Genomic DNA, 21,547 nt, shown 5'->3' on the forward strand with positions numbered 1-21,547 from the left:
TCACTCTGAATCAATGTCAGTAATTGATGGGTTCGAACTCGCAACACCCCCTGTACATCTTGTATTCAGCATCAGTACCACTCTGAATCAGTATCAGTAATTACCGGGTTCAGCGCCACTGATTTAGTGTGAGTAAATTATGCCGTACGGTGCTGCCGCTATGATCGACATTAGCGCATTTTGCATGAACTAACACCAACTGACTCTGGCAGTAGTCCCTCCTTGGTTGCCAGAGACGATTCACGTTAGTGTATGAAAAATCCGCTAATGTTGAGCATAGCGGCTGCACCAGACGGTGTAAGGTCACGTCTATTTCACGAGTGCCAGTAATTACTGGGTTCGAACCCGGGACACCCTTCTTTTACATCTAATCAACATCATAGGACCTCTCTGAATCAGTATCAGTAATTACTGGGTCATATAACTATCGTAGAGGGATGACTCAATGTTGTCTTGTCTTTCTTATCCAGTTCCTATACGTGGTTTTCATCCTCTTTTGATTCATAGACACAAATTTAGAAAGATATTTTTTTATATAACAAGAATTTTATTCCCATATTTCTTATATTTATGTACAAAAAAACAATACGTGCAGATTAATTCTGACCTCGTTATTTACTTCAGATTAATTACGACTTTTTAAAGTTTCAATCAATTGTAGAAAAATGTATAATGAATTCTTGAATTTTAAGAAAATGGTTATAAAACGAATACAAGTAAATTGACATTTGTGATGTTTTTATGATTAACTTATCATACCGCGCGACTTATTTGCGATTCTTATTTTAGGAATATAACTTTGTCATCCCTGATATTTGCGTACGTACAACATCATCACAACAACATCATTTGATCGTAAATGGTACAAAATTACATCGTCATATCACAAAACATTACAACAATTCATGCAACAGAATTTTTATTATCAAATACCGAACCTCGATCCGTTGACAAAGAAAAAAAAAAATAAAATAGAATATGAAAACAAAATTAATTTACTGGAAAAATATGAATGTGACCTTTTTCTAAGCTTAATTTCGGAACATAAAATCTTACGATAAAAACATCTCTTATTTTGTGAAAAAATATACATATATATAAAAAAAGCTTCATGAGCGAGGCACCAGGTGGCAGGAACACACCATAGAAAAAAAAAATTAATGTATTACGACAACAAAACACAAATTACAAGACGCCATTTACAGGATTAAATATGGCCCCAAATCAGCCACATTTGACTCCTGGACATTTTCTGTAATTACCTGAATAAACATGGAAAATTTAGACTCTGAAAACAGTGTTTTTGTACAATAATGAATCAGTGTGGCGTGGATTAAGCAGTCAGTTAACCGCGAGTCAAGGACTCAAATCTACGTAATGATTGTATAACAATCTCGAGTCCCTAACTCGCCAGTGCGCGTTTCATCCATTAATAGTAACCATGACGACTACCTCTATTTACACGAAATATAGCTACATCTATTCACAATACAAATCAGTGTCACAAATATACAAAATATACAAAATCAATTCTAAGGGTTTGTGAGTGCGATGTATTCAAAATCGTACATTGGTCGTGCTTCAGTGAAACATCTACAACAACTGCTCTGGTAATCTATTTAGGTTTTTCTTCCACATTTTGATCTCAACATTGAATGATTACTTCAGTAAATGAAATACTGGTATTGGTGGTGACATGTTTCTTACTAAGCACCTTAAGAAGGTTTAAAGGAACTGTTAGGTAGAGTTTTCCACCGCCCCTCGGGCATGTACTTAACAAACAATGCCTGAATGAGCCTCGAACAGTTTAACTATGATAAATACTAAATAAACAATGCATTTGATAAATGCCTGTACACGGAGATAATATATATTCAAGCTTACGATACCGTGAAGAGATATAGAAATTTAACTAGTTCTTATTGCGAGGTTCAATTAGGAAATACAATGGTCCCTGACACCAGTTACTCATTAAACGTTAAGCTTTAAATAATGATAAATAATGATAAACGAAATGATTGCACACACAAAAATGTCATCAAGATTCTTTGTTCAGAAGTCTCTACAATAGATATTAAGGCAAATAGCATAAATACGTAATCGTACCTTTCTATAAAAACACATACATTGTATTGTATTTTGATACCAAATATGTGGCACGCTGGAAGTTCTCCATTTCAAAATAAAACGAATAAATAATACGCGTAATAAAAATATGGAAATACTTGATCACGTCTGATGTGGTATATTTGGGTCGGAGAAGGCTGAGAAATATTTTGTTGTAAGTGGCTGGAAGATATTTGTAAAGCTTAATTCATTTAAAAAATCTAGAAATGTCAAAGCTGAATGAATACGCATAAGATAACTATAAAGGCGGGTTGGGGAAGACATGGAATTCATGTGTGTGTATGACAGAAGACGCAGTATTGTAAAAATACACCTTCCATTTACGTAATATCAGGGATATATTCTTCGCTTATCTAAGTTATTTCTCAACGTAGCTCAATCCTTCCTTACTCAGACATGGCCGACGAGATTTTGACTAACTTGGAAGAAAAAACAAAATCATTTTTCTGACTTTCTATCCTTTTACACGTACTTGGCTTACTGCGGACCAATACTGCTGGTCCCAGTGTATGCATCATTAGGCGAGGTTTACTGTAATCGATTTCTAGACAAACTAATGATATCCTAAGTACAGGATCCAGCTCCACTGTTCTTAGAATTTGACCCTAGCATTACAGCATTAGGAATGACTCTAGGATCTCATAGAACTGCATCCAGAGAGTATTTACTCAGGTTTCAAACTGCACAGATAGATATAATAGATATTCATTCGATATTTACACGTCTTAAATTACATTATTATAAAATTCTCCTTTCGAAACAAAAGTAGCACCATCTATATTCCCCGCCCGTTCACTTGCCCAAGTAGGTGTATCAGCAATCGGAACTAAGTACATTGTATTGAATTGAATGGAACTCAAACTGATCACTTACGCCTCGAGTGAACTTCGGTGGTGGTCGCGTAACGCACTCTAGTTCAATTTCGCCGCAATCTTGGAACTAGATCCATGCTCAATCACTCCTGAGTTTGAACTATTTGCGGTCTTTGATTTTCTACATCTTCACCAGGGCTTAATATCCAAATTTCCACAGCTGACTAAGGCAGAATTGAAAGCTCATGAAAACAGATAGTCGGTCCACGGTCCAAAAAATTACGGTAACAAATTATCAAGACCACATTCCTAAAATTCCAGAGCTTCAGACAAGAAACTTTAAAATTTCATAACTTTTCCACGTCTTGAAAAATGGTTACTAATTCCGTAAGTTTACTGGTATTTTCCGGGACTAGCACGAACGAACCGTGTGACTGACACATTGGAATGTTTCTGTCTCTGTCTATCTCGAATCCTGAGTTATTCACGTTACACGACCGTCGCCCGACTTTTATCCATTTGAGAATTTAACGTTTTTAAGTCGGGACCCGGCCGCGTGAAGTCAACGATCGCGTATTCCGACGCGTCTAAATCGCCGAGAATCTGTTTCGGACGCCCGTTGTTGCCGGGGGTGATGAATGGATGATTGGCAGACGGCGAATTAGAAGATAACGACGGAATATCGAGATCCGCGTAAACCGTTCCGTCTGCTCCGATATCCTATATACATTCAACGAGAAAAATGAGAGTAATTTTACATCGAAAATAGAAGTTTAATTGAAAATGAACTAGAAATGATTCTGAATTTGAGATTTTGAGAATATTTTGATATATTTGGGAGAATTTGAGCTCCTAAAGACTAATAACTACAGTCAAATAGTTACGGAAGGCAGGTCTACAAAAATGAAGAGTAATTTGATATCAAAAATAGTACATTTGTCCAAAAACTATGAGTTATTCTGATTTTGAGAGTATTTTGATATTTTTCTTTATAGTAGAGTTCTTAAAAAGAGTAGAAACATCTCTTCAATAGTTCTGGAGTTCTGTCCTTGAGTTTAGGATACACACTTACCTCAGGTTTAGGCGAAGACATTCGAACATTTTGATAAGGATTTTCATCGTAAGAATCCGGTCCGAATCCCGGTCCGACCATCATCCCGACGTTCTGATACGGACTTTCATCCGGAATAACGTCCGGATTTGGTAATGGTTGATTCTCGTACATCGGCGATGAAGCTATGAAAAAAAAAATTTCGAAAAATTCAGAATCGCACGTGATGAAATTTAACTTTTGTACGTTTAAGTCGAGAAATAGTTTACCTTTCCCTCGTTTCCGTGGAGACACTTTAGGCCGTGCACCTGAAAAATGTGATTAATCGAATAAATATTTTCCTTATTTCGGGACTTGCAGAAATCAATAACACAATCTGAACGAAATATATTTGATCTTTATTTAGACTGCGCTGTTTGAATATCATAAAAAAAAGCAAGTAGATTTTTAAATACGAATGAAATTAGCAAAATGTAGCGTTAAGTGATAAGAAAACTTGTAAATAATTACAATCAGGTTATTAAATTCGATTTTTTCGTTTAGCTTTATAAGATTATTGTTATTCAACTAACATCATGGCTCAGTTTCATAATACATTCAGTCATAATTCAACTTCAGAAAATCATTTTGCAAATTTGAGGCATCAATTGCTCCTAAGTTGGTTTAAACATTCTCATTCCACATCTGTGGGTTAAATCTGACCTACTTAGTCGATACATTGAACATGAACTGATTTTACTCTAACTCACAACTGTGGAACTGGGAGTTATTCACCTAACCAACTTTTGAGCAAGCAGACCATGTATATGAAACCAACCAACAGAAATCAGGAACCAATTGCAGTCATGGCTTAAGTCCAAAATTTGTCCTAAATCATAAAACTAGTCTTAATATTTTAGATTGACTTTAGAACTAAGTTGGTCTCAGACTAGTCTTAAGTTGTTAGATTGGCTATAGAACTAAGTTGGTCTCAGACTAGTCTTAAGTTGTTAGATTGGCTATAGAACTAAGTTGGTCTCAGACTAGTCTTAAGTTGTTAGATTGGCTATAGAACTAAGTTGGTCTCAGACTAGTCTTAAGTTGTTAGATTGGCTATAGAACTAAGTTGGTCTCAGACTGGTCTTAAGTTGTTAGATTGGCTATAGAACTAAGTTGGTCTCAGACTAATCTTAAGTTGTTAGATTGGCTATAGAACTAAGTTGGTCTCAGACTGGTCTTAAGTCTAAGTCATGACTATGCAACTGAACCCTGGATCTAACTTCAATGACAATTTTGAGCAGCAAAAAACCAAGAATTCTATCGAAATCATGTTGAATATTGAAAGTTGGGTAGTCATAATTATCATTATGATCATAATCATCGAAGTCATTGACAACAATTAATGAATTACCGAGTTCAAGAAGAGGAGTATTACCATCACTCGGTGAGTGATCGCCTGACGATGTATCGGTTGCTATGGGAGCGTATTTACTGGTTAACCTATAATATTAGAGATATTGAATGTCAAAATCATCGATTAGAGAGGAGAGAGACGAAGACAGAGAGATGAAGCATAGATAAAACTTACAGAGTCAGAGGTTAAAAGACCTGCTCAAATGTTGGTTAAAGATAACCAGCGGATAAATACTATAGTTACAATGTACTTTCAATTGTCACTACGTCAACTATCACCAACATTTGAGCAACTGGCCACACAGTTTTGTGCAAAGTCTTACAACCAAGCTCACGCATTAGGATCGGTTTTAATCTCTAACTCCGTAACTGAAACCGATCCCAAGTTTGAAATGAAAAGATGATGAAAATCGCGAAAAGACACTACCGAAAAAGTGCTTCTACTGTACATGCACATGTAATCCGATACATGTACATGCACATGTAATCCAATACATGTACATGTTTATATATAGTGCAGGTGCTGGGTGAATATAGATAGAATAAGCCGCGATACTCGTATCCGCTATCCAGCTGCTTACCACCGTAGATGGAGCCACTGTATGATGACTCTCCGTATTCGGAATGAGTAGGAGTTGATTGTAAACCGGTATTGTGCATGCCGTCTGTAGGTGCTAATTCATGCGTTCCGACCATCGGACTTTTTATAAGACACAAAAACAATCAATAAACATTCATTCACCCCATACATCGTAACACATACGTTTACACACAGTGTTTTTTCTACACGACAGGTTTTATCCAAAATCCGATCACGTTTCTCTGACACAAAAATTCCCTGATTGAATTACAAGAAATCCTCAGCAGAGGCGAGGCTGTTCCTCGACTTTCCCTGATTCGGAGAGTGAGAATTCATGCAGGGATAAGAAGTCTGGAAATCCCTAATTGATCCCTGTCTGTAGGAAGCCTGTAAGTATCTAACTGAAGGAATCACTATTCAATAATCTGATGTGAGACTTAATAAGAGGAATCCTGATTCCTTCATTTCAAAATATTGGAACCCACCCCACAGCGCAACCTGCTCACCCTCAGACACGCAACATGACAATATTCATTCTTAATACATTCACGGTATGATACAAGTGTTGCATGCAATTTGTATATTGTGCTCTTCGCCGACCTCGTCTAAATACTAGCGGCTGTTTTTCTAATTTGTGGAGCTTTAAAACGATATTCAGAGAAAACTCTCCACAAAATACAGAAAAACAACCTAATTATTATACGTATATAGCATGCATGCATTATATATACAACTAAACACTGACAAAAAGCCTTAAAACCATCGCTGCTTCTGAAGACATCATTGCACACAGCAAGCTTAACACGAGGTATAAACAATGAATGAGTGGAGGACAGACATGTGTGCGATGAAAATATCATGCATCAAAATGATAAACAACATTTTATAACAACTGTCGACGGAATTGAAATTAAACTTAATACGATATCCTTAAATTAATTCGATTTCATGTTAAACAATGATGAAATACTATATACCAATAATGAAAACCATTAAGTGGTTTTATGAAAACAAATCTGTGAAACAATGATCATCTGCTGATACTTACTTCGAGCAGTCGGCACCGGCTTTCTTCTTGTTTAAACGCTGACGACGCAAACAAACAACGGCTACGATTACGATAACCAGTATAACAACGATCGCCGCGACGACGCCGATTATTATATTCTGCATATCGGCCGCTTCTAGAAAATCAGACGAAAACGTGTAAAGATTGAGTTCAGTAGAATCAGGCTCGTAAGCCAGCCATGTCTTCAGAAGGGGGGGGGGGGGGTGGTTCATGAGAGTGGAACTTTGCATTAGTGCTTACGGAAGTCCAGGGTGCCTGGGAATACTTGCGCCGAAAAAATTAGATGCAAAGAAAAGCAATTTCACAACTTCCAGCAAATTTTGGGTGAAAATTTTGCTTTTTTCTTATAATCTGACCTCAAATCAGGTAAGTTTGAAAGTATGCACATATTTTGAATGAAAACGAATGAAAATTTGTTTCTTTTGAAATCGACGTTCAAAATTTCTTAAGTTTCCCCGTAAATACAAGCCTGAGAATCATTGATTGTTTTTTCGAATACTTACGAACGCTTTTATCGATGAGCGTCTCAGACGTAAAAACGGCCTTTTCCGAATCTAAAATCTGCAGGTAATAATTAAAACTCTTCGATTCGTCGACGGTGAACGTGGTTTTTTTCTGAGTTTTATCGAATTCGCTGATTCGATGATAATCACATCCAGAGTCGCGCGGAGCCGCGTCGTTGCAGTATTTTATACGTATATCTATAACATCACCGCTCACTCCTCCGTAGTTTATATCCTTCCAGCTGATCGTTACGCTCGGTCCCGATTTAGTCACCTTGATCTCTTTACTCTTCATCGTCGGAGCAGCTTCAGAAAAACAACAAGAAACTTGTCATAAAAATCTTCACGGCTTTGTTGTAATTTCTTTTCAAAGTTCTTACAAATCAGAGAATCCAAAATTTTCAGATAATGGTATAAAATGAGGATCCAGGACCCAGTACTACAGTCATGGCTAAGATTAAAGACCAGTCTAAAGCCTGAGACGACGCACGCGGCAAAACATTTGTTTCGCCGAAACAGAAAACACGTTTTTCACAAAACGTTTTTTGCTCGTTAAAAACGTTTTTAAGTTTGGCGTTTTTTGTTTTGCCTCCCCCGCACACGGCTTGACAAAAAACATCTTCACGAGGAAAAAACTTTTTTTTTTCGGTGCCATGTGTTGTGTGGGCTTTAGACCATGTTAGTTATATAGCCAATCTAACAACTCAGATTTTGTACTTAAACGACTGGGCCCCTGAATCTGAATATAAATCAAACCTACCTTTAGTGAAAGCGAAGAATTTATCCGTGTAAGGACTCCAGTTTTGTGTAGGTTGTTTATTAATAGCTTGTATACGAAATCGGTACTGCGACGCCGGATCCAATCCCGTTACTTTGTACTTGACGATCTTTTCAAATCCCGGATCGGGAATATTGCGAACTTGCTGCCATTTCGTCTGATCGAGTGTCTGATATTCGATGGTAAACGTTTGCGGCGATCCGCCCTGGAAACCGGCCTGCCATTGAATAGTAGCAGACGTAGAAGTCAGATCGAGGAGTGTTTGAAGTCGTGGTTTATCGGGAGGACCTGAAATATATCAGCAGAAATTCTTGTATGAATATTAGACACAAATGCATGAAAGACAGAAATCCCAGTTTCATCAATAGGAGACACCATCAGCTAGACAGGGAGAATGGAAAAAGTTAAGATTGAATAATTAAAAGGTCACTTGTCATTAGCAGACTCCTTCAAACAGCCAAACGATGTGAAAGGAATACTATCTCAGAGTGACTGCTTTTAAAAATGTATACTGCTGGAAAAGTAGCTGATATCATTAATTGCTCATTGTTCTCAAGTGGCTACTAAGTAAAAGTAGATGTTTGAGCTCAAAAGTGCGAATAGACATGTTCTTGGATTCAGCCTTTCAGTTGTTGTCCTCATTGAAAAAGTTCTGAGTTCAACTTTCACGAGAACCCAGGAGCCAGTTGCATAGTCATGACTTAAGTCCAAAAGTGGTCTTTGATCTTAAGACTGGTCATAAGTTGTTAGATTGGCCATAGAACTAAGTTGGTCTATGCAACCAGCCCCTGGGGCTGGTTCCCTAGTCAAGACTTAAGACCAAAAGTCATCTTAAATCTAAAGACTGGTCTTCAGTTGTTAGATTGGCTATAGAACTAAGTTTGTCATGACTATGCAACCGGCCCCCAGAATCTTACAATGAATGCCCCCTAAAGATGACGTACCCGGCGTTTTGAGTTCAACGTCGAACGATAAATCAGACACAATGTTTATCACGCTGCAGACGTACGTCCCGAAATCAGACGTTTTAATCGACTGGAACTTCAGTTTACAGACGTTCGCGTTATTCTGATTACTGATTACAGCGTTTGACGGTAATCCCGCGTTGTTATCCTTTCTACGACATGTACACGCCGTAATCCTCGGTTTAGCCACGAACACGAACGTAAATTCAAGGGCGCCACCTATCTTACCGGCGATTACGACCTTACTCTGAGTTTTCTGTAATTTTGGACCGTCTGAAAAACGACAAACAAGAAGAATATACGATCAATTTCTGGATCCAGTTCCACATTTCTCGGTGTATGCCGCACGTATCACACTATATTTTGTCTACCCTGCAGTGTTCATAAGTTACTGATACTTCATTACTTGACAGGTGTTGACATCTTTCAATAGAGATTTTAACAAATATGAGATGAATACACCTCACTGCAGGGTAGAGGCACTGAAACAATTTATTTTGACTTGACTTGAGTTAATTTCCAATGTTTTTTCTCAGAAATAAGTCAAATTTCAATCTAGAACTGTAGAACTTAGTGATTGTGAGCAAATATGTGATCCATATTCAACTGACAGTTCACAGGTATAACTTACAATTAACGTCCAAATTGAAAACGGAACTAATTGTTGTTCCTCCTGAATTGGTAACCTTGCACACGTATCCTCCAGAATGTTCAGGTTTAACTCGGTTTAACACGTAGGTGGCGCTATTCGCACCGACGGCGATTGTTTTACCGGGTTCGTGTTTCTCCCACTGATAGACGAGACCGTTCATCGGGAAACCGTTCGACGCCTCGCATTTCAACGTGACGACGTCGTTCTCGGTGACCGGACTCCCGGGAGTCGACTTCACAGAAACATCCACCGGTGGATCTGCAAAAAAACAAACCAAAAATCATTCTATTATAAATTGAGTTTTATGAGTTTTCGGTTCATGAAGTTTTAACACTCAGAATTTAACATATTCATTTGATTTGAGTGACACAACTGTAGAGCTTCATCCTCACAAATGCAAGGCTAAGAAAACAAATTTTCCAATTCATGCAAAGCGCATGTTTATGAGGTAAAAAGCGATGTAAAGAAGTTAGTTTCACACGTGACAAGCGAGCTACCATGTCAGTAGATTAGCTATTAGTTATAGTTATTGTGTAAGAACACCTTAAACCAAATACAAGACTTTAAGTTCAAACTTTTTACTTTACACAGATAGATTATGCCTTAACAATACCGATGAACTCAACAAAAAAGGAATTAGATTATCTTATTACGGCAATCAATATTTTTTTGTGAAGGTATTAAATAAATGATGCCTAAATCCTAAAAAATATGCGTTAAATCCGATGAATCGAATTATTTGATGATTACGGATAAAAATATATCAACATTTGTCGTGAAATATGATAATTTATAAAAACTTACAGTAAACATTCAAAGTGATTGATTTTTCCTTGTATTTATTATTATTCTGATATTTAACGACACAAGTATAGATGGCGCGATGATCGGCTCGGGTCGCGTTGAAATTGATGGTATGCGTCGCCACTTTGCCGCTGTGCGCGCCGATGGTTTCCGTCTCGACGCCCGTAGTGATGATCTCTGATTGGTTAGTCGGTAAACGTCGACGATACCACGTGATTGTGCTCGTCGGATTACTGCTGTCCGTCATACAGGTCAGTGATTTACGTTGTCCGATCGGGATCGCCGTGTGCGGAGTATGCGTTAAATGGACGTTTAACGGAGGAACTAAAAACATGAACAGATGAATTCTATTTTAACCCTTTCAGCGCTGATTCAGTTTTAGAACCGATGCTGGAGATAATTTGAAAATTTCATTCCTTGATTTCTATTTGCAAGAATATCCAGAATTTTGAGATTACAGAAATAAATGGTTCTCAAAATTTATGAAAAGAGATTAGAATTTTTTCAACAATTAGAAAATATCTCAGACAGGATGGTGCCACTTTTCACCCATTTACCAACTGCCCGCATTTTCCTGATTTTCATCTAGCACTCTCAGAATCTTCCGAGTTTTCAAGGTCAGCGGCGCCACCCTATCTAAGCGGAAATCTTAATTCACAAATTCTACTCACACAAAACATTAAGCGTTAAAGATCGTTGATATCCGAGGTTTGTATTATTATACTTGGCTCTGCAGGTATAGGTGGCGCGATTGTCTTGTTCTCGTAGATCGACTACGACGGTACTAGTCGTCACTATCCCGCCGTTCGCTCCCTCTCCGCTAGTTTTACTCGCAGTAACGCGACTCGTCTGCGTTGATCCCTCCTCCGTACGATCCCACACGATATCCGTCGCCGGGTTACTCGACGTCGATTGACAGGTGATTGTTTTTTTCGTGTCCGCCGTGTCCGTCGGCTGGTCGGGCGTTTTTGACATGATGATATCGGTCGGCATGACTACACAATATAAACAATAACAATATGCACACGGCGGTTTCATGCGACCACGGCAACGATTTTGAATGAGATAAAATCATGCGGAAAAACACGATCGCCAGAAGCAGAAAAACAAACTGCAAATCATTTTAAAATGCTCTTTTAAAGACGACATTCATTTGACTAATTTCATGGTAAGAGACTCAAATATGGAACTTTGTTAAATGAGAGTCCAACAACATGAAACATTGAAGATTGAATCTTATCTTTTCCAAACAGTTTGTACTTGAATACTTAAGTAATACATAGATCAGAGGTTAGAATTTAGGATCTATTGATTTAGTAAGTTACAGGATGATGACATAAGGTTATAAAATGTGAAACGGAGATAGATAGAGCCTTTCTAATGCCTATCTATACATTACTGTAGAGAGGGAGGTATTGTATGTATGTATATCAGTAGGGTGTATTCAAACAGTTACAAGTACCATTATAAAGTAGTTATAAAAAATAGATAATTTGGCTGCGCGATATTCAAAGGAGGCTTAACCGCCATCAATACCCTTCAAAATGAGCTCTCTTACAATCGATCATTGAAGATTATATTTCCTGATACTTTTAAGAGAGTTTGAAAAGTTGCGTCTTGATTTTTGATGAATAAAGTTTGTTCTTAAATTTTGCTCATTTAGTGGCTTTTTAAACTAATTTCTATCTGATCAATATTTACGTCAATATTCATTAAAACGAGATTCCAATGCGTAACATCGCAAACAGATTTGAAAATGCAAAAATAATCGCAAAAAAATGCGGAAAAACTTACAATAAACGACGTAATCTTTGACTAATGAATCGATCTGATTCGTAATCCCGGCGCTCACCGCTGAACATTTCATTTTAGCTCCGTTATCTTCGACTTTAGCCGACTCGTCGTGAATGAGTTCGCCGTTCGCGACATCGCGCAATAAATCCCAAACTACCGAACCGCGACGCTGTTTAAACAACGACAGACGCGGCGCCGGGTTACCGCCGATCGCGACGCAACGCCACCTAGCGGTCGAACCTACCGACACACCGGTGCCCGGTGGAGTCAATTCAATTCGATCGGGCGGATCTGAAATATTGGAATAATAGTAAAAATTTAAGTTTGTAGGATGGCTTTATATAAGTCAAGAAGATACACAATTAATGAGGAATAAGGAATATACGAGAAAAATCAAACAATAATTCAGCCAAAAAATGAAAAGTTCTTTAATATATATATATATATATATATATATATATATATATATATATATATATATATATATATATATATATATATTTATATATATATATATATGAGCTCATATATATATATACATTTCTAATATTAAAGAACTTTGCATTTTTTGGCTGAATTATTGAGGAATCTCTCTCGATTATATCGCTTTATATTTGTGGTTATAAGAGTAAAGACTTACAGTATATTTCTATAGTTAAAGGAGAACTCAACTGAGAACCGACTTTGTTTGAAGCTGTACACGTGTACGAAGCCGCATCCGTTTTCCGAATTGCCGTAAACGTCATAATATTCGTATTCCTCGAATCGGTCATAGTTCCCGTCACCATTTCACCGTCGGTTCGTTTCCACGAATAGTTTATAGGTGGCGACGCGTTGTTATACGCAGCGTCACACGTTAATGTAACCGTCGAAGTCTGTTTAATCGATAGTTTATTCGTTGATGTCGCCGGGCTGGTTGTAATCATCGGCACCGACGGAGGAACTAAAACATAAAATATATTTCAAACAAACTAAAAACGTGAAGTGTGGACGTTTCTGAAAGTGTGCTGATAAAATGTCTAATATCAGATGTTACTAGTTCATTTTCAATTGAAAATGTCTCAGATGAAGTACTGAACACATGTGAAGTGTGGACGATCAGTTTATGAGAGTTGAAACTGTGCAGATAAAATGTCTAATGTCTGGTGTTTGTAGTTCATTTTCAATTAGAAATGTCGCAGGTGAAGCACTGAACACATGTGAAGTGTGGACGATCAGTTTATGAGAGTTGAAACTGTGCAGATAAAATGTCTAATGTCTGGTGTTTGTAGTTCATTTTCAATTAAAAATGTCTCAGATGAAGTACTGAACACATGTGAAGTGTGGACGATCAGTTTATGAGAGTTGAAACTGTGCAGATAAAATGTCTAATGTCTGGTGTTTGTAGTTCATTTTCAATTAGAAATGTCGCAGGTGAAGCACTGAACACATGTGAAGTGTGGACGATCAGTTTATGAGAGTTGAAACTGTGCAGATAAAATGTCTAATGTCTGGTGTTTGTAGTTCATTTTCAATTAGAAATGTCGCAGGTGAAGCACTGAACACATGTGAAGTGTGGACGATCAGTTTCTGAAAGTGTGCTGATAAAATGTCTAATGTCTGGTGTTTGTAGTTCATTTTCAATTAAAATGTCTCAGATGAAGCACTGAACACATGTGAAGTGTGGACGATCAGTTTTTGAAAGTGTGCTGATAAAATGTCTAATGTCTGGTGTTTGTAGTTCATTTTCAATTGAAAATGTCTCAGATGAAGTACTGAACACATGTGAAGTGTGGACGATCAGTTTATGAGAGTTGAAACTGTGCAGATAAAATGTCTAATGTCTGGTGTTTGTAGTTCATTTTCAATTAGAAATGTCGCAGGTGAAGCACTGAACACATGTGAAGTGTGGACGATCAGTTTATGAGAGTTGAAACTGTGCAGATAAAATGTCTAATGTCTGGTGTTTGTAGTTCATTTTCAATTAAAAATGTCTCAGATGAAGTACTGAACACATGTGAAGTGTGGACGATCAGTTTATGAGAGTTGAAACTGTGCAGATAAAATGTCTAATGTCTGGTGTTTGTAGTTCATTTTCAATTAGAAATGTCGCAGGTGAAGCACTGAACACATGTGAAGTGTGGACGATCAGTTTATGAGAGTTGAAACTGTGCAGATAAAATGTCTAATGTCTGGTGTTTGTAGTTCATTTTCAATTAGAAATGTCGCAGGTGAAGCACTGAACACATGTGAAGTGTGGACGATCAGTTTCTGAAAGTGTGCTGATAAAATGTCTAATGTCTGGTGTTTGTAGTTCATTTTCAATTAAAATGTCTCAGATGAAGCACTGAACACATGTGAAGTGTGGACGATCAGTTTTTGAAAGTGTGCTGATAAAATGTCTAATATCTGGTGTTTGTAGTTCATTTTCAATTAGAAATGTCTCAGGTGAAGCACTGAACACATGTGAAGTGTGGACGATCAGTTTATGAGAGTTGAAACTGTGCAGATAAAATGTCTAATGTCTGGTGTTTGTAGTTCATTTTCAATTAGAAATGTCGCAGGTGAAGCACTGAACACATGTGAAGTGTGGACGATCAGTTTCTGAAAGTGTGCTGATAAAATGTCTAATGTCTGGTGTTTGTAGTTCATTTTCAATTAAAATGTCTCAGATGAAGCACTGAACACATGTGAAGTGTGGACGATCAGTTTTTGAAAGTGAGCTGATAAAATGTCTAATATCTGGTGTTTGTAGTTCATTTTCAATTAGAAATGTCTCAGGTGAAGCACTGAACACATGTGAAGTGTGGACGATCAGTTTTTGAAAGTGTGCTGATGAAATGTCTTATGTCTGGTGTTTGTAGTTCATTTTCAATTAAAAATGTCTCAGATGAAGTATGAACACAATATGTGAAGTGTGGACGATCAGTTTCTGAAAGTGTACTGATAAAATGTCTAATATCTGGTGTTTGTAGTTCATTTTCAATTTGAAATTTCTCAGGTGAAATACTGAACACCTGTGAAGTGTGGACGATCAGTTTTAGAAAGTGTGCTGATAAAATGTCTAATGTCAGGTGTTTGTAGTTCATTTTCAATTATAAGTGTCTCAGGTGAAGCACTGAACACATGTGAAGTGTGGACGATCAGTTTTAGAAAGTGTGCTGATAAAATGTCTAATGTCTGTAGTTTGTAGTTCATTTTCAATTAAAAATGTCTCAGATGAAGCACTGAATACAATATGTGAAGTGTGGACGATCAGTTTCTGAAAGTGTGCTGATAAAATGTCTAATGTCTGGTGTTTGTAGTTCATTTTCAATTATAAGTGTCTCAGGTGAAGCACTGAACACATGTGAAGTGTGGACGATCAGTTTTTGAAAGCGCGCTGATAAAATGTCTAATGTCAGGTGTTTGTAGTTCATTTTCAATTAAAAATGTTTCAAGTGAAATCCTGAACACATGGTGAATCATGGAAGAATGGTGATAAAACAACAAATATATCTGAAGGGTTCGGGCAGCGGATTGATACCAGTATTAGTCATGTGCAATTGATTTATGGGGTAGTTACAGTAAACGAGCAGAATTGAAACTCACCTAAAACCTTTACGCGAATCTTATTTCCTCGATTCAAGAACGAACACGACCAATCGGTGCTGTCCTCTAGTGTCACCGCGCTGATCACTAGTTTATAAATGCCGAGGTTTTTTTGGCCGCAAACGACGGAATATCGCGGCCGGTTGAGCATCAGACCGCAATCTCGTGAAACGTCGGTCGTGGCGCGGATCCAAATGACGGGAAACTTGCATTCGGTTGACGCTACAGCCGGAGTTACCGTACACGTGAGTGTGATACTAGATCCGATACCCGGTTCAGAGTTACTAACAACTCCTACTACTGACTGCGCCGGCACTAAACAATCTACAATTAAAAATCATACATGAAAATATATTCCCGGAATGAGTGAAGAAATTCTGGTTTCAATAAACTTCGAATTTGTTAAAATTCTCAGTTTCCAGTTATGGGATAATTTACTCTTGACAATATTTGATGAGGCCCCGTAAATAGGCAAGTAAAGATCACTAGGAATCGCATTCAGATAATGGAGTTCACAGGTAAACTATGGAAAAACCTGGGTTAAAACAGGATTTCTGATCGGCTAATTATGACGCTATCCGAGCTACGCCCTGACGCGGAGGATGTGTGCAGACAGCTCACTAGATGGCGTCACATCAATACATGTGTAATAGAACTATCGTCTTCATTTTCCGAAAACTAGGCAAATCTTGGCGATGACATATCGATCTTTTATGGCATGATTTCTATTCATCATTCGAGGAATTTTCGATACTAGATTCAGGGGCGCCTATGATTCAATAATTCGGAAGTTTATTTAGAGCCGAGATCACATGACAGCTATTTACTGATTATTCCACATGATGAAGACAAGTGAATTCAACCCCTATCAGCGAATATTTTACTTACTGCATTCAATCTGTTGAACGGATAAAAATAGTAAAATAAAAAATCGTAAAATAATTTCCGTCATCGAATAGTTTGATGCCACCATCTTTGCTAGTCTAACAACTGTCTCCTGAATCAGTGAGTCACACGAGGCAGCTCAAAGCTCGCACAAACTGAAAATTAGAATTTCAAAATTCAGAACCAGCGAAAAAGAAGCCAAAGGTAGGATTTGACAATAATAATAGCATTTTGTCAATCAATATTCACAGATCTAATCCAAATTGATTAAAACATCAAATATTCCTGATGCGCAGAGAATCATAAAATCCGTTAATCTTTTAATCCAATAATCCGTGACACCGGTTTGCAGTGCTATTACACTGTTGTGTCAGATATTGACAGGAGGGGACCGTATCCAAAACTGAAAACTTTTCACACTTGACAGTTTGACGCTCCTTACCGCAGAAAAATACTGCAGCAACTTTAATCAAATTTAGCGAAAAACCCGTGTAACATTTTCTTCATGACGTCAAATATATTTGTAAATCCATAAAACTGCGATTTAATCCAGAAAATTCATCTAAACCGCAGAGATCGATAGGTCGAGTAGAGAGAGAGAGAGGATCCGCCATAGACGACTCCACACTACTGAATGATCTCCTCAACCCGCGCCAGGCAAAACTAACACGCTCAAAACACCGGACCCTGGCACGCGAGGTTTAATCCAACCCCGGCACGTGAGACTCGATCATGCCTCGGCACGCGAGGTCTCGGTGACTAAGCGCCAGAGGGCGTCAACGTGTGTGTGTGTGTGTGGAGTCAAACAAAATGGCTGCCGAAATGCTTTAATTGGATATATCGGAGAAATTATAACAGTTTTTACGGATTTAAACGGATTAAAATGGCGCCAGTATCATTTAAAACGATTCCATTGTTTTATCTAGTTGTTGTAAACATTATTCAAACGAGTGAGTATTCTATTAACTGTAGGAGTTTTTACTGTGAACGTATTTTGTTTACAAACAAATCAATATATTTCAATTCACGAATTGAATGAATGATTCGCGCGGCCGCCGGTTAAAAAACAACCTACGACAGACGGACCGGCCCTCCTCTCGCCGGTTGCTGAATATATACTGCCTATGTCGTAGCTGGTTTGGTTTGTTAACAGTAAACATATAGAGTGACAGTGTATGAGTCTTCATATATTCAGTTTTCTGTATTGTCACATAGAGACATAGAGTAGACAGAGTGTGGGGTGGTAGACGGTCCTCCTTATTACTGAGATTACGTATTTTACCGAGATGACATGAAATATAACATATTTATTCATAACTCATCTCGGTAAATTACGTCATCTCGTTAATAAGGAGGACCCGTGGTAGAGCCCGTTCATTTACACTTGAAGCAAAGCAGAGTCTGTTCAATTGATTAGTAATAAATGATACTTATATGCATATTTGTTTGGGATGCTGTTATGGAAAGACAGAGACAGAGACAGAGATGTCATGATTGCAATTACAAATATAGGCCTAAAAATTGTATTGGAATAGTATCAAAAATATAGGCGCGGGCCTACACATCAATACATCATCCATGATCTAGGCAGCTTTAAAGACTATTAATAAGAATTAGCTGTTCAAGTTGTCGGAATCCAGTTGACGAGACAACTGGCTTTAGTGTCATAATTGTTGGACTGTTTCTCCTTTTTTCCAGGTTATGGATTATCGACGAAAGCCAAAGTATTCCCGAAACAGGTTCAACTATTCCGCGATGAATCTGTAAACGTTAGTTGTCGACTGACGGATTTTCCTCCGAATACGCACCCGGTCTGGCGTATCGACAGTCAAACCCAACCGATAAACTTCAACCACGATTGTATGGCGTACCCGATGAGTTCGTTCGGTTCGTTTCCGATCGAATCGTTATCGGTTACGTGTAGTCCGGGCGCTGATTTAAATGCCGGTGGCTCCCTCATGTGGTTGAATATGACGGTTAAAACTAAAGGACAGTGGTACAGTAATGGCCGACCGATGTTCTACTGCGCGTTACTCGCTAATCCTGAAGGTGTTGATGTCACATTACTCGGTATGTGGTTCGTTTTTTAAACAATTAATTTACCAATATCCTAAGCTTACTTGAAGTCCCGGTCCTGGGGCAAGTTTGGTATTAACTTTAACCCGGGGTTAACTCAATTGAAAATGAATTTGGTTAGTTCAAAATAATACCAGCTTGAAAACCTGACCCAGAGCCCAGTTTCATAAAAAGGTTTAACTCTTAAATCGATTTAATTTCTTCATTCAGTTTATCCTAGGCTTTAATCATTTTTGTGAAACTGGGCCCAGGACCCAATTCCATAGAGCTCCTTCAAAGTCCCTCTGAAATAATGGACCTATATGCTAAAGCTACTTGGAGTTGAGTCTTCTGTATTTTGCTCATTTGTGTAAGTGTTGCTCATTTGTGTAAATGTTGCTCATTTGTGTAAAAGTGTGTAAGTAATTTGAAGAAGGCAACATAATTCAGAAGAGTAGACTGAGACAGCTGCTGCTGCTGCAGCTGTCTGATTGTGCTCTTATTCTTTATACAAACTCAGCTGAATATCTTGATATTTGAAAGAATATAACTGAGCTGTTTCCAATTCATGAATGCGAAGAGAGCAAATCTTTTTCTCTTTAGTTGAACCAAAATTTGTAGCTTATTCAACCAATTTTGGTTACTACACATGATTGCGGAAACCCTTCACTCCGTTATATTATATTATCCCTGCATTCAAGTTATCACCTGTTTTGGTAGAAGGGCCCTATAGTTCCACATTCATAAGGCTTTCTACAATTCCGATTGTTAACGATGATTTTCTGATGATTTTGAGTTGTGTTTCAGATCGAGTAACGACTGGTCAACTCGTCTCTAAACCGATGGTCAGAAGCGATCAGACTCTAAAACCTGAGGTTCAAATTAAATTCACTTGCGACACGGGAACTAATAATAACGAATGTCAATATACGAGACCTACGATTCAATGGATAGTCGGGGTACGTTTAATTTCATCATTTTAGAAACGTATTTGGGTATGCACTGCACATTATCATTATCACTTGTCCACTGGGCTAGTGCAGTTTTATGTCTCCAAGTTTTCCCAATCGATACAACAAATGGACTGCTTGTGTAGGGCAAGTAGATTTTTGAGGGAGCAAGTAAAATTTCAGGGCCGGTGGCTCTTATTCCTTAGATCAGACCCTGTGTTTGGGTATGCACTGCACAGTAGACTGTGCGTTTGCATCAAATCTCACAGGGTTTATGCAAATTCCAGAGCACTCGGAGAGACATGAATTGGGAGTAGGATCATTTTAAACATTCTGTCACTTGAGGCATGCAATAATGAGCTCGGGCTACACTGTAGTTGCATTATCCTCAATACGTGGACTTGATTCAATTTCTAATTGGTTTACAGCAAAAAGAAATCACGGAAGGCGTAGTGAATAATCCTGTAGATTGCGGAGGAAATCCGCCGAAATACCGAACATCCAGCGATATAAACATCAGCGGTGACCAGTTCAACGGAGTTCAGGACGTAAAGTGCGTCGTTAAAATGAAGGATAGAATCGATGAATCGGCGACTAAAACTATTACAGTCAAATTTCCAGGTAAGAATTTCAATCTGTGTTTCAGTGGAAGATGAGCCGTGTGAACCTGGTGTCAAATCTGTGAACTTGAAGACAAATAGTACAATGTTGGTTAAACTAGATTTTATTAGAAATTACAAGTTTTTGCCGCTAAGTGCAATGTTGCAAAAGCTCTAGATTTCTATCAAAATCAGTGAACACCTACACAGTACCTTTACCGGTAAAATCTACCTGTATTTATATAGTACTGTGTCCTATTGGACTGAGAGACTCTCAACAAAGATTATACAACGATTCTTAGTGAATTGCGCACATCTTTAAAACGGTGATTTCGATGCTTGTGTTTTGTGTGAAATGAAGTTTGAAGTTTGCTCCTGATTTAAGATACGTTTTGACTTGTTTTGGGTGTAATCGTGGTTTATGGTTGATAGTAATCTGAGGTGTGGTTCAATAGGATTAGTATCAGTCACTGTTCACACAGGTTTAGATTAGAGATTAATGTTATAATATCTCGCAGTGACAGATATCAGCCCCGCCCCTTATACGCAATCACTGTGTAATAATTCACTGTTTAACATGCTTTCATTGTGGTTTATCAGTTATTACTCGATGACTCATCATAATCGCATAGAAAATCATCTGGCCTAGCTGAAATTGTAAAATTTCTCGCTTAAACCACCATTGATAAAACACTATATCTGTGTTGTGACGATAATACAAAGCGAATTCCACAGTAATAACGAAAAACAAAGTCCGAAAATGTTTTCTAAGAGCTGGTAGTTTATTCAATGTTTCGACTTTATTCTCATAGTCATATTCAGGGAGGGCCGACTTAGAACATTGTAGAAACGTCGAATAAACTGCTAGCTCTTAGAAAACACCATATTTAAGATTAAGTGAGATAGGTTTACTAGTAGTAGGTTGTATATTGGCCAAAACTGATGATCATGACTAATGCCA

At 37.9% G+C, this 21,547-nt stretch overlaps 2 protein-coding genes and 1 long non-coding RNA gene across 4 annotated transcripts in view; 1 reads left to right on the top strand and 2 right to left on the bottom strand.

Annotated features, from left to right (window-relative positions):
- Window positions 1–563: 563 nt before the first annotated feature.
- On the bottom strand, window positions 564–16,222 carry LOC141907464 (nephrin-like). Its single transcript, XM_074797115.1, has 14 exons — window positions 16,098–16,222; window positions 13,168–13,470; window positions 12,528–12,818; window positions 11,405–11,728; window positions 10,734–11,057; window positions 9,909–10,187; window positions 9,257–9,550; window positions 8,295–8,600; window positions 7,535–7,840; window positions 7,011–7,146; window positions 5,381–5,469; window positions 4,260–4,298; window positions 4,012–4,175; window positions 564–3,659 (listed from the first exon to the last, which is right to left on the bottom strand). Exons 2-14 carry the CDS (start codon window positions 13,451–13,453, stop codon window positions 3,429–3,431), a joined length of 3,069 nt encoding a protein of 1,022 aa, XP_074653216.1. The 5' UTR covers window positions 13,454–13,470; window positions 16,098–16,222; the 3' UTR covers window positions 564–3,428.
- An 86-nt stretch (window positions 16,223–16,308) lies between these two features.
- LOC141907703 (uncharacterized) lies at window positions 16,309–17,600 on the bottom strand. Its single transcript, XR_012619542.1, has 3 exons — window positions 17,425–17,600; window positions 16,986–17,137; window positions 16,309–16,421 (listed from the first exon to the last, which is right to left on the bottom strand). It is a non-coding gene; the product is annotated as an uncharacterized LOC141907703 (long non-coding RNA).
- Window positions 17,601–17,785: 185 nt separating this feature from the next.
- Window positions 17,786–21,547, top strand: part of LOC141907865 (leukocyte elastase inhibitor-like) — a 37,955-nt gene continuing 34,193 nt past the window's right edge. Inside the window, exons 1-4 of one of the 2 annotated variants that reach the window (XM_074797611.1) lie at window positions 17,786–17,932; window positions 18,681–19,052; window positions 19,845–19,996; window positions 20,416–20,608. In XM_074797611.1, the coding sequence (XP_074653712.1) occupies window positions 17,866–17,932; window positions 18,681–19,052; window positions 19,845–19,996; window positions 20,416–20,608 (784 nt within the window). In that variant the 5' untranslated portion in view covers window positions 17,786–17,865. Of the gene's footprint in view, window positions 17,933–18,042; window positions 18,156–18,680; window positions 19,053–19,844; window positions 19,997–20,415; window positions 20,609–21,547 lie in introns of those variants that run through there. The other variant, XM_074797612.1, reaches the window with a different exon arrangement.

Source organism: Tubulanus polymorphus, chromosome 6 (assembly GCF_964204645.1).
Source record: "Tubulanus polymorphus chromosome 6, tnTubPoly1.2, whole genome shotgun sequence".
In the NCBI taxonomy this organism is placed as follows: domain Eukaryota; kingdom Metazoa; phylum Nemertea; class Palaeonemertea; order Tubulaniformes; family Tubulanidae; genus Tubulanus; species Tubulanus polymorphus.

Coding starts and splice junctions, on each gene's coding strand:
- LOC141907464 (XM_074797115.1), bottom strand. CDS start 13,453: ATGATTACAACCAGCCCGGCGACATCAACGAATAAACTATCGATTAAA. Junction 11,729..12,527: donor CAAAGATTACGTCGTTTATT/GTAAGTTTTTCC, acceptor TATATTGTGTAG/TCATGCCGACCGATATCATC. Junction 3,660..4,011: donor TGTCTTCGCCTAAACCTGAG/GTAAGTGTGTAT, acceptor GAATGTATATAG/GATATCGGAGCAGACGGAAC.